The sequence below is a fragment of the Lampetra planeri genome, chromosome 7 (assembly GCF_965212315.1).
Source record: "Lampetra planeri chromosome 7, kcLamPlan1.2.h2, whole genome shotgun sequence".
Lineage (NCBI taxonomy): Eukaryota > Metazoa > Chordata > Hyperoartia > Petromyzontiformes > Petromyzontidae > Lampetra > Lampetra planeri.
This window is the reverse complement of record NC_136113.1, coordinates 12,485,831-12,500,317: the sequence shown is the minus strand read 5'-3', so window position 1 is coordinate 12,500,317 and position 14,487 is coordinate 12,485,831. Positions and strand designations below refer to the sequence as shown.

Sequence of the window (14,487 nt, the reverse complement as noted above, 5' to 3'; positions counted from 1 at the left end):
AGCCAAACCGATATTTTGAATTCACAGAGCAGAGGCTGTACAGTTACAAAAGGAGTAAAAGCAATACAATTTCTTGGGACACAGACATAAATATGTTGTTGCAATACATCCGAAGAGAATTTCGCTAAACATTGTTTTTCTTTTGATATGTATTGATCCCCACGAGAGCCCACTTCCTCTGCATTTAGGATGCCTAAGGCATAGGCTACATGGTGGCAGTATTTACTCGCACAGATCTAATCAGTTGGTTGAAAACCACATTCAAGCAAGGATCTCAGCGATGCCGGCTCTGTGCTTTAATCCCTGGCCACCTCCGACCACCTCCAAGGATATTCATTGTACGTGCTGCCTTAACGAGTGTATATAAGTGGCACACACCATGTAATACGGAGGTGGGGGGTTGGTCAATCGAGATGGAATCTGCATGAAACACGAAGCTGCGGGAATAAAGAAATTGCCTGTGGAAATCAGTACAGAAAGTGGTTTTCTAACCTATCTGTCTGGGCCCTCTAGTTTTTGTCTGCAGTAGACAATAATACCCACCAAGTCTTGCTCAGTGGGGTTGCCTGATGTAAACAAAAAAAGCTTTAGACTTCTTTGCTGTTTCATGTAACCATGTGACAACACACTCGTTAACTGTTTATTAATTTCCACAAATGAACCACAATACCTTGCTGATTTCGTCAAGGAGCCTAAACCATCACGCAAACTCAAGTCATCCTCGCAGCGGCTTTTAGCTAGCCATCGGACAATGGCGGTTACTGCGCCATGTGCTTTAAGATGCGCTTCTGCGGCCACCTGGTGAGTTCTTCCTTCCGATATTAGGAAGCCACTGGAGCTATGCACAATTAAATCTAGATTGAAAACTTATTTTTTCACAAATGCTTTTTGTGTTTAGGTTTGTTGTCCTTCCCCGAAGCATCGTTGGCTACGTACAGTGGGAAAGAAGTTCAACATACACACATTAATCATCTCGGAAGTGAAAAAGGGCAGTTTCAACGTTAATGAGGGAATGCTGTGCAATTAAATAAGCACACAATGGCCTACTTTTAGCAATGCGAGTCATGTGTTCTTCATGTCGATTGGACAGCAAACCCGTATGGCATGCACTTCCTTTTTCCACTCCCAAGACCAGACACCCCTCCCCCTCGAATGAAGGGACAAAGTGAATTGTGTCATTATGCTTGCATTGATGCCCTAAGTGCAAATTGCGCCACCTTGTGTCTTGTCATTTTAAACAATGTGCACGTGTGTTGGGAACAGTGACGTTGTAGCAGTAGTTTTCTATTCCAGAACAACGGCTTCCACCCCTGACCCCATGTTTAGTTTGCAAGCGGTATCTGAACAGAGTGTGGGCCTTATGCAGGTAGACTCAGCCTTAGCTTACCAACTAGTATAGAAACAGCCATCGTGGCTGAATAACAGCCACGTCACGCACGGTGTACGGAGGACCTCATCCAGCAGTGGAACGTACTTGTACACATATGTTCATATATGAAAGAGCACTGTGGAAACAGTGGCAGCTGAGCATGGTGCTCACTGTACTGCCCCCTTGTACCCCGTACCAGCCAAAATAGGTGCTCACTCACAAAGTCAAATAACGTAAATTAGCATTGGCCTGGGCTCATCACTGGTGGTGGCCTTGAGACAGTGGTGGAAGTTCCACTTTCCAATGACGAGGTCAGGTATATTCACAGGACTAAAAAAAAACTTCCTACAAATTGGTTATTTGTTTATTGACTCTGAAAAGATAATGAGCCTAAGTGATCCTCTACGATGATTTGAACTTGTAGCCTTCGGATTTGGAATCAAGCACTTTCACCGCAGTGCTTCCTGGCTGGATTTGTTGCGTGTTATTCAAGAGTGCAGGCTTTTCATTTCAGTCATACAAAAGTAAGAATAACACCAATCATTTAAAAAGATAGGTTTTCATAGCCAATCCGTGGTCTCACCCAGAAACAAATATGGATCAACAGCAATAACCTCATTAACGCTTAACTTCTTCCTGACAATGTATGGTTGTATTCCTAACCACGATGTTGTATTGTCATGTGGTCATCTTGCAAGCGAAAAGGTCAAAGTGCCAGTCACAATGCTACCCCTATGGCCTTTACACTCTATTCAAGACCATAATCGCTTGGGGTTAATTATTTAACCCTCATTGTTCGGTATTTTCACGTGGTTCGTCGTGATATAATCCCTCATGCCATTGCGTGATGTTACCTGGATTAGTAAGGTTGGTGCAGTCCGCTTAAATAATTTGGCAGAACTAATGCCAGATGGCTGGATTCTCTAAAAGCAGGCTTTGATGCACCGGGATGAAAGCGATGAAATAAAGTGGCAAGGGAGAGAAGATTGTAGTGTTTTATTTTATTTGATAATGAAAAGCGACGTGCCAATTTGCCAAATGACGATGGTCTTTAATCAGCGTGCATTACTTTCTATGGCCGTACACATCTCCAATATGAACATGACAAAGACAATGGAACCAAAGCTGAAAAGTTAAAACATTGGCATGGAGAAATGCATGTTGGGAATTATACTCGGAGAAAGAGGACACACTGATCCGAGAACAAATACACATTGGTGAAATAACATTGATTGTTTAGTAAGTACATGTCACATGCAGGCACAAGATTTTGGAACTTCAAGCCCGTGGGACGGTTGGTGATGAGACGGCCAGGCCTGTGTCTAGCAATGGTAAGATCAAAGTTTATGATGATTGTCATCATCATTATCTTCTGGCCACTGGCACATTTAATCTTTGCACAATCCACCACGTCTCAGACAACTCAGAACCTTTCCACAACTCACACCTTGCTGTCAGGGAATAGGCCAGTTAACCGGACCCATTTGTGAACCTAACCCTACAGCAGTGCAAAAGCTACCCCAGATCAGACTATGCTCGAAACTAAATCTTTATTGGAACTAATTTAGCGCTTAAGACACGAAGCTTTCAATGGCATTGTCCATGGGACAGTAAGACGATGGGCCTGTGCCTTGGGATTTTGCTCAGATGCACTCCTCTCCTTTTAATGTTAGCTCGTGATACAATAGCAGTGTGTACCGAGCAATTGCATAGCCGCTATTGCTTTACACCTCTTGTGTTTCCCTTGTCAAATACGCACGGGGCTCTGCTCATCTCCATTTATGGCCATGAGTCAGTGGAGAAAATTCCACATTATTAGGGCAGGAGCCAGTCAACCTTTATTTTCAATTCCCAGAAAGTGGTTTTGCCATTATGTCAGCCGAGGGGAATGAATAGCTGCCAGAAGAAAAATTCCCAAGCTTCCGATTGCAAGTTACACGCTCTATCCACAGCACCAGGCTACCAGGTATGTGTAATGTAACAAAGGCTAAAGGTTCCAAGTAAAAAAACGCTATATGCATGCATTCGATCATCAAGACACGCAATCGTGCCGATGAAAGGCGAAAACTAATGCCGGCATCTCGCAATTAAACTTGTGCTCGTCACTAGCGGCCAGGCTGGTGTCAGGTTGCTGAGAGGCACGGGAGTCTCATTTGTCACGAGTTTGTTTTGCTCTGTGACACGCATCGCTGCCACCTGGTGTACATCACCTGTCAATCGGGCTACAGTTTGCACAGGGGCCATCGATTCAGGATTTTCAATCCGGGTTTACGGTCCGTCTTCTACAAAATGTTCTGTGTGGTTATTTACGTGAGTGTATTTGCCCAATTGACTGACAATCGGAAAGTCGCATGCCCCACATCTTCTCGAAGAATTCCAGTCGCCTGGAATGTTGTTGTTTTTTCCTCTCGGTGAGAATAAATAAAACAAAATCCCAGCAAGTAGTTATTTAAAAATCCATATCAAACGAATGCAATTGTGTTTTTTACAGTGTACCTTCGGTACTTTATGCAAAAAATAATAATAACGAAAGTATGTCGCTGTAGTCAATTACACAACATGAAGAGTGTTCTTAAAAATTGTCAGGGCTACCAAGTCAAACACCGAGTACCCGCAGACCTTATGCAGCTGAGTCATGTTCTAATAGAAAAAAATAACATAGCTGCTCCACTGCCCTTCACCTCAGCTTTGCCAACAGCTTACATGATATGAGCAGCAGCTGACTGCCAGACCACGCAACTTCCCATACAGTGTGATGACTTCCTTATTTTAAAAAAACCCTCATTAAACGGAGTATTCGGGGAATAGGTGTGGTGTGTATCGTGGGAATGGAAGGGCCTCTCGGTGCCAGTTTGCCCCGTAGGGTCTGCAACAATTAATCTAAGCCTAAACACCTACGGGCAAAATAGGTAGTCACTAAACCCTCTGACAACCAATGACGGCATCTGGACTGCACTCTGTTTTATTGTTTCTGTGCGAGTGCGTGTGTATGCTGTGGGCGGTGGGGGTTTGCATTTTAAACACTGTGCTTCCCTGTTTTATTCAAGCGTGGGCTCGCGCTCCTCTCAATGGGGCAGTCCCCGTCTCAGTGGCACGATCACCGCATGGCTATGGCAGGGCCAGGCCTCACAACGCCACGATCACCCTTGACAGTGAGCAAAGTGGAACTGAAATATATCGACGCGGAAGCGATGATGGGCCGAGACTATCCTCGATCGGGATTTGAACACGCACCCCACCGACCGTGTCGAACACTATGCCATAGATTCCCATGAGATGGATGATGGGGAGGGGGGGGGAAACGTAAACACAAAAAAATTGCCACCAGCCATTTAAGTCTAAACCATTGAATGCGCGCACAATTGAGAGTTGGAAGACAGCGTCGAGTGCAGTTAACAAGAGTTATTAGCAAGGACAGCTTGAACGCTTTCATAATTAAAGAACCCTGCCCTGACGCTGGCTTATTATGCGGCTCTACCCATCAGCACTCCACACAAAGTTATCTGTCCAGAGATCATGTTCAATGCCAACAAAGGCAGCCAGGAATCTACATCAACTGCTTGTGTCAGCACCACGAGCCAGCACTGATATTGTAATACTATTCCAGTCCTATAGTTGTCCAGGGAAGCCTCACTGATTTCTCAACACTTGTATTCAGGAGGGTGCTGCTAGGTGTATGTTTTGCCAATTCCTTGTTAAGCATTACAACACGTGGGATGAAAGTGGAGTATCCAGAGGAAACCCATGCAAATGAGGAGATACTGCGCTAAAAAAAAGTATCTGTACAGGAAGGCAAGCAGCCTACTTGATACACTGCAATCAAATGGGCAACTCAATTCCCTGCCATTTGGGGGTATCACGTATTTGACAGTCTCCGTGTGATCCACCGACCCCATCTCTGAATTCGTGTGCCACCAAGTCCAGATATAAATAGGTAAAATATATAAGATCCCTCTAAAGACAATAATGTGTTCATGTATGGCCTGAATTAATGTATAAATAACAATTAAAAACGTGACCGTAACAATTAAATTTTGAGCATACTGTAGTCTGGTCCAGCCGCAGCCCAGAGGGTTTTACCCAACCACAATAAGGAGGCTGCAAGGCCAGCCATCAACTTCATCACAAGAATGAGTCTTCTTGCTTTTTTTTGCACAGCTACCAAGAACACAATGTGTTGGTTTTGTAAGAAATACTTATTGAAGGCTATTGGTTAAACGCCAGTGGTGTCATTCTAAATCCATGGACTACATAGACTGGACACTGGTCGCTTCGGATCCGTTTTCTGGCAGCATTCTATGTAGATACTCACCAGGCTACTCCCCTAAAGCCACCCACTGGATCACCAATCTCGCCATGAACGTATAAACATACTGGTCAACCCTCCAAAATAGTTTCAGAGATGACGTGTGGCTATTGCCACCGTTAAGATCCTGCCAAGTGGCACTGTGTTTCAGAGCGTTCAACTCAGTCAGCAGGTCGCAAGGTCAAATCCCAGTCAGGGGAGAACTCGGCCCAACATTCTAACCACTGCGTCATCATGTTTAACATAAATACGGCATTTCGAGACGTACAAATATAATTTTAAGTAAGGTTGTTTTGGTTCGAGCAATGGTGATACTTCAACACATTTCTCTTCACTTCAGCCGCTTGCTTTATTTTCGTGCAATCATTGGTGACTTGGCTCAGGCCAACAATTTGCTACACATGGGAGCTCAGCCTAATGATGGGTGGCTGAAACCCAGGTTCAAATTCAGGTTCCCAGAGATGTCGTTGTAGCACTTACATGATATTAGCTCCCAAAGCCACCTGGCAACCTTGCCAACGTCCCGATCTTAAGACCAATAACCACATCAGAGTATTCCACTTCAGAGTAACATAATACAAAAACATTCACAGCACTTTGTCGATCAACTGCTGGATGAAGACCTCCCACACTGATTTGGTAGCAAGGGGGATGTTTGACCATACTTCACAATGCTGATCAGTTTGGGGACGGTAAAGGGAAGAGTCCAGGATAGGTTAAGGATGTAACTTGCCACTGATGTGTCCTGTGGCTGGGTTCAAGGCACAATGCGATAACTTCCACGCCACTACTCCACCTCTTGTACAACAGTGCCTATGCACTTTCTTCCTATTTAATGCATTATTCTATTTATGCACTTTTCCGGATGCCCTTCACATTAGCATTCCGCTGTGCTAGGAAACGGACGAATGTGGACTCACGCGCGTGCCCGTGACACGCCAACACATTATATAAATAAAAACAAATAAAAGGAAGAGGGCATACAAAAGGTAAGGCACGCAAGGCACCTATGTGTAGGTTCTCCCCAATGGTAGCCCACGGCAGCAGTGTCGCTACAGCGACTGGGAAAACCAACTTCACGCAAAACTCTCTCTCGTCACCAGACCAGGTGAACGTTGCTTCTCTGTCACAGCACCAGTCGTCTGGGATTCACTCCCTCCTCTTTCGCTGTGGATTGTTTACGCTGTCTTTTTCGATATTGCGTGTGTTTATGTCACAGATAACTTTTTTCATTTTTTTGCCCGTGCAGTTTTTAGCTCGTGCGCGAATTCGTTTATGACCACTAAACACCCAGTTTGTTAGTTGTTGCAATGTTCTCGAAGCACGCCGAGCAGCAGAGATTACTGGATAGCAGATGGTCTGACAAACAGCCTGAATAAAGGGGGGTGTGGGGAGAGATGAAGGGATGTGCACTAAGTGGTTTCTTTTGACGTTTTTGTTCTGTGGTTGCTGTGCTCACGCACCACGAATCTCCCTTGTGAGATAGCTGGGCCACTCGTTAAACGGAACCATCCGTGCAACAAATTCAAATAAACGTAAACTCAAACAACGGTGTCGACCATCTGTCAAAATCTGACACTTTATTTTATTTTTCAGCCCCTCTGAATGACTGTTCAGATTCGATTTGTGCACATTACAGATTTTACAACGAATGAATATTTTCTAAAATGCATTTCTTTAAGAAACACCGATGAAGTAACGATCAATAATGCAGATACACGTATTCGATTGGGATAAAGAATGGACATATTATAGCAATGCGTACAACTCAAGTTGATCTTCACAATGAAATGTTATAAGCGGTCTAAACAGCATATTACAAAGCGGGGCAATCTATCTCAGAAATGTGTAGGCATAATAAGATTAAACATAATGAGGGCAAAGGAATGAGAAAACATCTTAGAATTAAAAAATACTCCTTGCTTAACGATAATGGGGCAACACTCATCTGCATTAGCAGCAATGAGCCAGTGGTTAGAATTCCACATTCCCATGCTGGGATCCACTCAATCCAAAAAGAGGGCACATAAGAATTCCCTCAAAGTGGTCATCATATTATCTACACTCAAGGGATGATGAATTGTGTCTAGCCCAAACAGGGATTTCATCTCACAACAGTCAAACCGTTGAATGGTCTAATTACAGCATCACTCAATAAACGCATTCATTACTCGTGACCAAAATTAACAACATCATCCAATAGAGGTTTTTTTGGGGTTAGATCGTGTAAATATTTATGCGACCTAACCCAAAAAAACCTCTATTATGGATGATATTTGTTGGGAAAGCCTACTTGTTAACCTAACAACACCATGTTAATAGTACTTTAAAAAAAATTGGATTACGTAAGAGTATGCTTTAATGAGAAAAACTCGGGAGACAACTCAAGGGAGGGCTGTGCAGCATTAAACAATCGCTCACACTTAACACGAGATAATTGGCGCAACAGACGCTGTTTGGCACAGGTGTCGAGACGCACAAAGGCCATTCAGGGAACAACCCCAGAATATGTGCAACACAGTTAAGGGCTAAAATTGCACCATTGGTCAGACACGTACCACCAATAATATCTTGTGCCAAACGGCTGAAGGCATGTGTTGCTTATAACGTTGCCAATTTTTTTTCTCATATAAAATAATAACTCTGTCTCCTTGATACCACGAGCGTGTGTGTGTGTGGGGGGGGGGTATGAACTTTGTTAGCAGCCCTAAGCCAGTGGTGGAAACTCCACATTCCTATGGCAGAGGGTGGCAATATATAAACACAAAAGTGTTACTTATTTTATTATCCATCAAAAGCAGAGTTTTACGCAAAAAAATCTTTCAACTGAAAAATTCAGCAATCCAATATTCAATCTTAATTTGGGAGCTTTCGTGACTGCAGGAATTATTCTTTGGTTCTTTTCGGTTAAGTCACGTCTAAAAATAAAATAATAAATCAAAATAAAACAAAAAAAAGTTGTTTTATTTTGATTTATTATTTTATTTTTAGACGTGACTTAACCGAAAAGAACCAAAGAACAATCCAATATTAGCGCCATCCCATGAAATTAACTAAATGTATACTAACTAAAGCTTTATGCACACTGTTATTATGCTCACTTCAACATCACAGAGGCCCAGCAATTCCTAGTCAAGCCTACTTGGTTTCTTAAGTGCGAACACTCACAGTGCATCCATTGGTCTTCTAGAATACCAGTGTGAGAGCAAAAGGAACTTTTGTTTTTGATCTAGTTATTAATGCCCAACTTTCCAGCGGATGATCCATTGTCGAGTCCCACTGTGTGGAATCAAGTGGCTTTTCTACGACAACACTGACCCCTGCCAGAGGAATGTGACATTTCAACCGCTGTACTGTCAATGAAGGTGAGAGACCACTACTCCGCCCATGTTTGAGCAGGGAGACGTGATGTAACCACGCTGCATTCAGGCCGCAATTAACTCAAACGCACACCTAGCCAATGGAGCTTGCACCATGGTGCGATGTCGCTCGCACGCACACACAAGAGCCAAACGCACAAAAACAACAAATGTTTCAATGAAGTAGCAACCCGTTGAGCAAAGGTGCTCTTGGCTGATGTTTACGCGTTGTCTAGCGTTGCCGTGGCGACAAAACGTCGTCGGTGAACGGGGCTGGGCTAAACGAAAGGGGTGAACACGAGGATGCCAAACAAGGCACGTGCCGACCCCACGCTATGACGCTGGGACATGAGTCCTTGCCACAGGGCTCTCTATGGAAGGAAGGAAGAGCTTTGCTCTTTGTGAGGATTTCATTTATGCCTGTAACCAGGCAATAGTCGGAGCCTGTGTGTGGTTACGAAAGGCTAAACAGCGAGACATTTTCCTGGGGCCATGGGCACATTAACAGGTCCCAAGGGAGCTCCCCGTAATTGTTTTTTATTTGACCTTTAAATTATCCACATGAGAGAGCCCGCTGCTGTTCATGAACTCTTCTGCATTGAGGATACCTGTCTATCCACGACCACACTGTGGAAGTTCATTTATTAACATTTAATCACGGTGATTTTGATGTATGTTTCCACGACTCTACCCCGACTGTGCTATCGGCGTAATGTCATGGACATGTAGAATCCGATTTTTTCGCACAGCAGTAAATACCTCCCATGTTCGAGAATGCTCCGTGGAAACAGACATCACAGAACTACTTCTGATATCCTTTTTTTCAAGTAACCTCTTAACCACACAAGGGGACAGCGTTTCTTACCCAGCTTGTTACAGAGAGTAATGTTCAGAAATTCAGCCAATGTAGGTCCAAAACCAATTTTATTTGATATTTTTTGCCATTAATGGGACCATCCCCTCCCTACGCATGTATGTAGATTGAACTTCTTTCGCACTATACGTAGCCAGCCGTGATAATCGGAGGTGGAGGGGAAGGACAACAAACTAAACACCAGTGTAATTACAGGTAACTTCTCGGATTCAAACCCAGGATGTCAGTCAGCGGTGCCAGCACAGCACACGGACCTCAGTCCACTTCATAGACCTCAGTCCACTTTAGACCTCAGACTAGTTCATAGATTTATTTCGTTTTTAAAAAATAATATTGATATTTTTTTCACACACATTGTTATAATTTCGATTAAGAGGATCTGCCATTAAGATTTTATCTAATTCCTTGTAATCATTTCCTGTTGGAATTCAATGCATGAACCACCAACCCCACTGATTAAACGCATGTGATGTCACATCCAACCATTTCAGAATCTGAATATGTATTTACACTGGAGGAATCGGATGAGCTATAAAGCGCTTTTTCACAGGTGTCCAGAAGTTTTCACAGATGTCCAGTAGTTTTAACAGGTGTGAGAAATGGAACCAATTCACAATCACATTGTGGAAAATTTCAGTACTATACAGTATATCGCAAGGTATTTAACGACCAATTTACAGCAACAGACAGGTGACACAGCTTGCTCCACTATGAAACCGAGAGACATGAGTTCGATTCCCAGCCACAGCTAACCAGTGCTGGAATTAAACCATCAACTCCATGGAAAACGGCTTTCATAGGCAAGCGTGCTGACCACTGGGCAATGTAACCACCCAAAAGAGGTCACCGATTAAATTGCACTTGAAGCCTGAGATTCATCGCAGCTTACACCCCCGCCACATCCCTTCATCTCTCCCCACACCCCCTTCTTTCAGGCTGTTTGTTAGACCATCTGCTATCCCGTAATCTCTGCTGCGAAGAGTCTCACGCACACCAACTGTTGTTGTCTGCACCGAGTGATTTTTTTTGCTTGAATAAGTGAAACCGTCCAATAAACTATAATGCAGTATTTCTATTCAAGGAATGTGTTTATTATGAGCATATATATTTATTGATTAAAACACGCATTCAGCTATGCATGTAAACATCTATTGTTTCAAATTCACACACGCTTATTTATTTGATTACGAATTTTGGTTTGTGAACGCATTGATGACTGCATCACTTCCCACCGTGTAAAAATGCATTTTCATCGTCTATAACGGTTCACATATTTCACTCATTAGTCTTTTCCAAACTCAGATTGATAGTATATATGTGGTCAATGATAAAGAAACATTTCTCTACACCCCGCAAGCACAAGTTGGGTGGCCTCTTCATTTGACATTATTTTGTTCCCAATTATCAAAATTTGAATGCCTATTAATTAATGAGTAAACACATTTATATGAAGCTTTATAGCTCATTTAGTTGAGCAACGGGGTTCATAATCACAGGGGCCTGAGTTCAAATCTCAGTTGGAACCAAATGAGCCCATCATTCCTAAAGGGCCAATAAAAATGAGAGCTTACGCTAAACACCATTTAATGGAAAGACACGTGTGGTTGTAATGTAGATGGACTGTGTTCTGCCAAAGGAATGTGTAATTTCCACTGCTTACTCACAACCAGCAACAAAGAGCAGCATCAAGAGCTCATGAACCAATGTCCACACATTGACTCCCTTCATAATAAATGATTAACGAAACACACTGTACTGAAACACCCCACCTCTCTCTGTGCACCCAACGCTGTACAATACTCATATCCATGCCACATTTGTGGCGTATCTATGTCTGCACCAAGACTCGCCGTCTGCTTGCTGCGTTCTATTGCACTCCGCTGTATGCATCTGTATATTCCACCGCATACATTTTACACATTGGCTCTACGACGTTAGGGACAGCTGCCCCATGCAGCCGTGTGTTCATGGCTTACTGCACTCTGCCGCCCCCCTCTTTCATGCCGTGTGACCTGTCGTGCCCTTCTTTGCTCATAAATGAATGAACGCAAGGGCTAGCAGTTGCTCACGAATTGTTGGCCAGGCTATTGAACGTAAGAGACATGCATGACATATGGGGGAAATTCCGGGGGATTTTTTTTTCAACCTTGCGTCACTTTGGGATGTAAAAAGGATGCGATTTACTCTCACTCTCGCAAAAATACACAAATCCCAGTAAAAATATTGGACTGTCTGTGCAAGTGTTCTTAGCGAGTATTTATAGAGGTATGCAAAGCACACAAAGGTGGGTAGTGTAGCAAGCATCACGTGTGCCCAGCATAATTTGCCCCCCCAGTCCTGATGTGCAGACAGTGCCATGTACAATTTTCTAGCCGAGTTGACCAAGAGGAGTTCCAGCGCAGGTTGAAATACCAAATACCAAGAATTCTGCGCATAATGGTCAAGGATCGAACTCAGATGTATCCAGGAGCATAGTTGATCACATAAACCAATGCATCATCATCACCCTCCACTAGACTGTTAAGCTAAGTGCTGTTAGGAAGCGTCTATGAAGGTGGGAACACCATGAGGGGGCGTGTATTGGGATCAAACTAGGCACAACCAAGGCTGGCAATGTTCCCTGATGCAAGTAATTTTAGGCCGAGCCGATTTAGACGAAGCCCAGACCAGATTCTAATATTCCTTATGAGTGATGTACATGGAATTCAAAGCACTATGATTTCAGGACAATTTTCAAAACAGCATTAAACTGTTGTTAATCACAACGAAAAGTCATTGGCCAGTAATTGTTTTACATTAACTCGAATGTGTAATAGTTTAGCTTTTAATATACAGTATGCCCACAATACTGTGGTCTGGTAAAACCGGAAGCCGTTAGTTCCTGCACTTAAATTTGTACATCATATGGAGATTTCATAACTTTTCAATCTTCTGACGATTTTTTAAAATCAACAATTGTGGTATTGATGCCCTGTCACAAGACAAAAAAATCGCGCAGAGCATCACTTGACATCAGGCAAAGATTTAACTTTGGATCCTCTTACATAGGCATCTGTCATGCAATAATACAATGGCAAACACAACATTTTGAATGTTTGCCATCAATCAAAAATCCGGTCCTCCAGACTTGAATATGCTAAATAAAGAGAAGCCCAATGTTCTGCAACAATAGTTTTTGTTTTGCCGTCATTCATTAGCAGGCTTCGACAAACTCACTATACTTGAGAAAATGTTTTAGTAATGTGTAGCAATCTCAACTTTTAACCCAGACTTTAATAGTGTCAGCTCAGAGCTCTGACATAGGCTTTAGTCCATAGAGTTCTTCAGCAAACCCTGAATATGTATTGTTTAAAAGGGCACATGAAGGTGTCAATGGATAATATAATCGTTAACCTCCTCATCTCTATTCTACCGCTACTACCATGACCGTTGCTCTCAGAAACTGGACGCCTTGATTCAACCTCCATTTTCTAGGATGCGGCCTACACGCTTGATAGACTCATCGATTCCAAACTGAATGCCGCAGCCTCAAGACTGAATAATGATCCCCCAGTCTCTCCTTGCATAGCTTGACCTTGGCACTACATTCTTCTGCCTTTCCAACCTCATAAAACCTGACCCAATTCAAGAATCGTCTCAACGATAGCTCTCTCTGTTGCTGCCCTCTACTTAGCAACTGTGATAACAAAAGAACAAAGTTCTGTCCCCATATCGCGCTTCCCCACGCTGCACTCACTGTGGCGCTGGGCTCATCTCCCAGCAGCTTTTGCAGAAGTAGCGGAAGGTGCAGGTCCGCGTCCAGCTGAAGCCATGTCGCCAACTCCTCCAGTGCGGCGTGGTCCAGCCGCCCGCTACCGCCTCTATCGCAGGCATCAAACGCGTCCCTCAGTTGCGTCACGTAATGGTCCGACTCCCCACCGCTGGCCGGGTCTACGTCAGGTCCTCCCCGCTGCTGAAGTCCGCAACGGGGGCTGCTCGTCACACCGTCGCTCCCGTCCAGCCCATGGTCTGGAGTCTGGCAAGCGAAACCATTTTCGCCGTTGCATTCAGACCACACGAGCTCTAAGCTCTCGGCACTGCCGTGCTGTGCTCCGTGGCCGGCAATCGCAACGTCCTCCGTGGTACCAGAGTCTTCAGTGTCAGCTGAACAGCGCTCCTCCCAGTCCGGTGTTGCATTTCGACAAACCTCAGTGTCATTTTCACAGGTGGCCATGGGGCCACTGCACCTCGACCCGTTGCATCGCATCCCACAAGGTCCTTCTTCATCGCCTACATCATCGGTCCCACAATGCTCTATTTTGCTTGCGGAGCAGTGATAATCCTCTATGCGAAGATAATCCATCCCATAATCTTCTTCCCCTGAACAGAAAAGCGCACACACACGACAAGGTTAAAAAAAGCATTGCCTTCATAATAAAATTATATTTAATAATGTTCAGCCCTTTGTCATTCTACTGTTTAAAGCAGTTCTCGACATGCCATGTCAGTCACTGAGATTATTTGACCATACTTCACCATGCAGGTCTGGTGAGGGTTAGTGATGGGGGGGGGGGCTCAGGGCCAGTTCAGAAATCAATTT

The 14,487-nt window shown here is 43.8% G+C and overlaps 1 protein-coding gene across 2 annotated transcripts in view; it reads right to left on the bottom strand.

Annotated features, from left to right (window-relative positions):
• Positions 1-14,487, bottom strand: part of LOC144719995 (uncharacterized) — an 87,083-nt gene that overhangs the window by 65,198 nt on the left and 7,398 nt on the right. For both annotated transcript variants that reach the window (XM_078596395.1, XM_078596397.1), the window contains exon 2: positions 13,645-14,267. In XM_078596395.1, coding sequence (XP_078452521.1) covers positions 13,645-14,250 — 606 coding nt within the window. In that variant the 5' untranslated portion in view covers positions 14,251-14,267. The remainder of the gene's footprint in view (positions 1-13,644; positions 14,268-14,487) is intronic.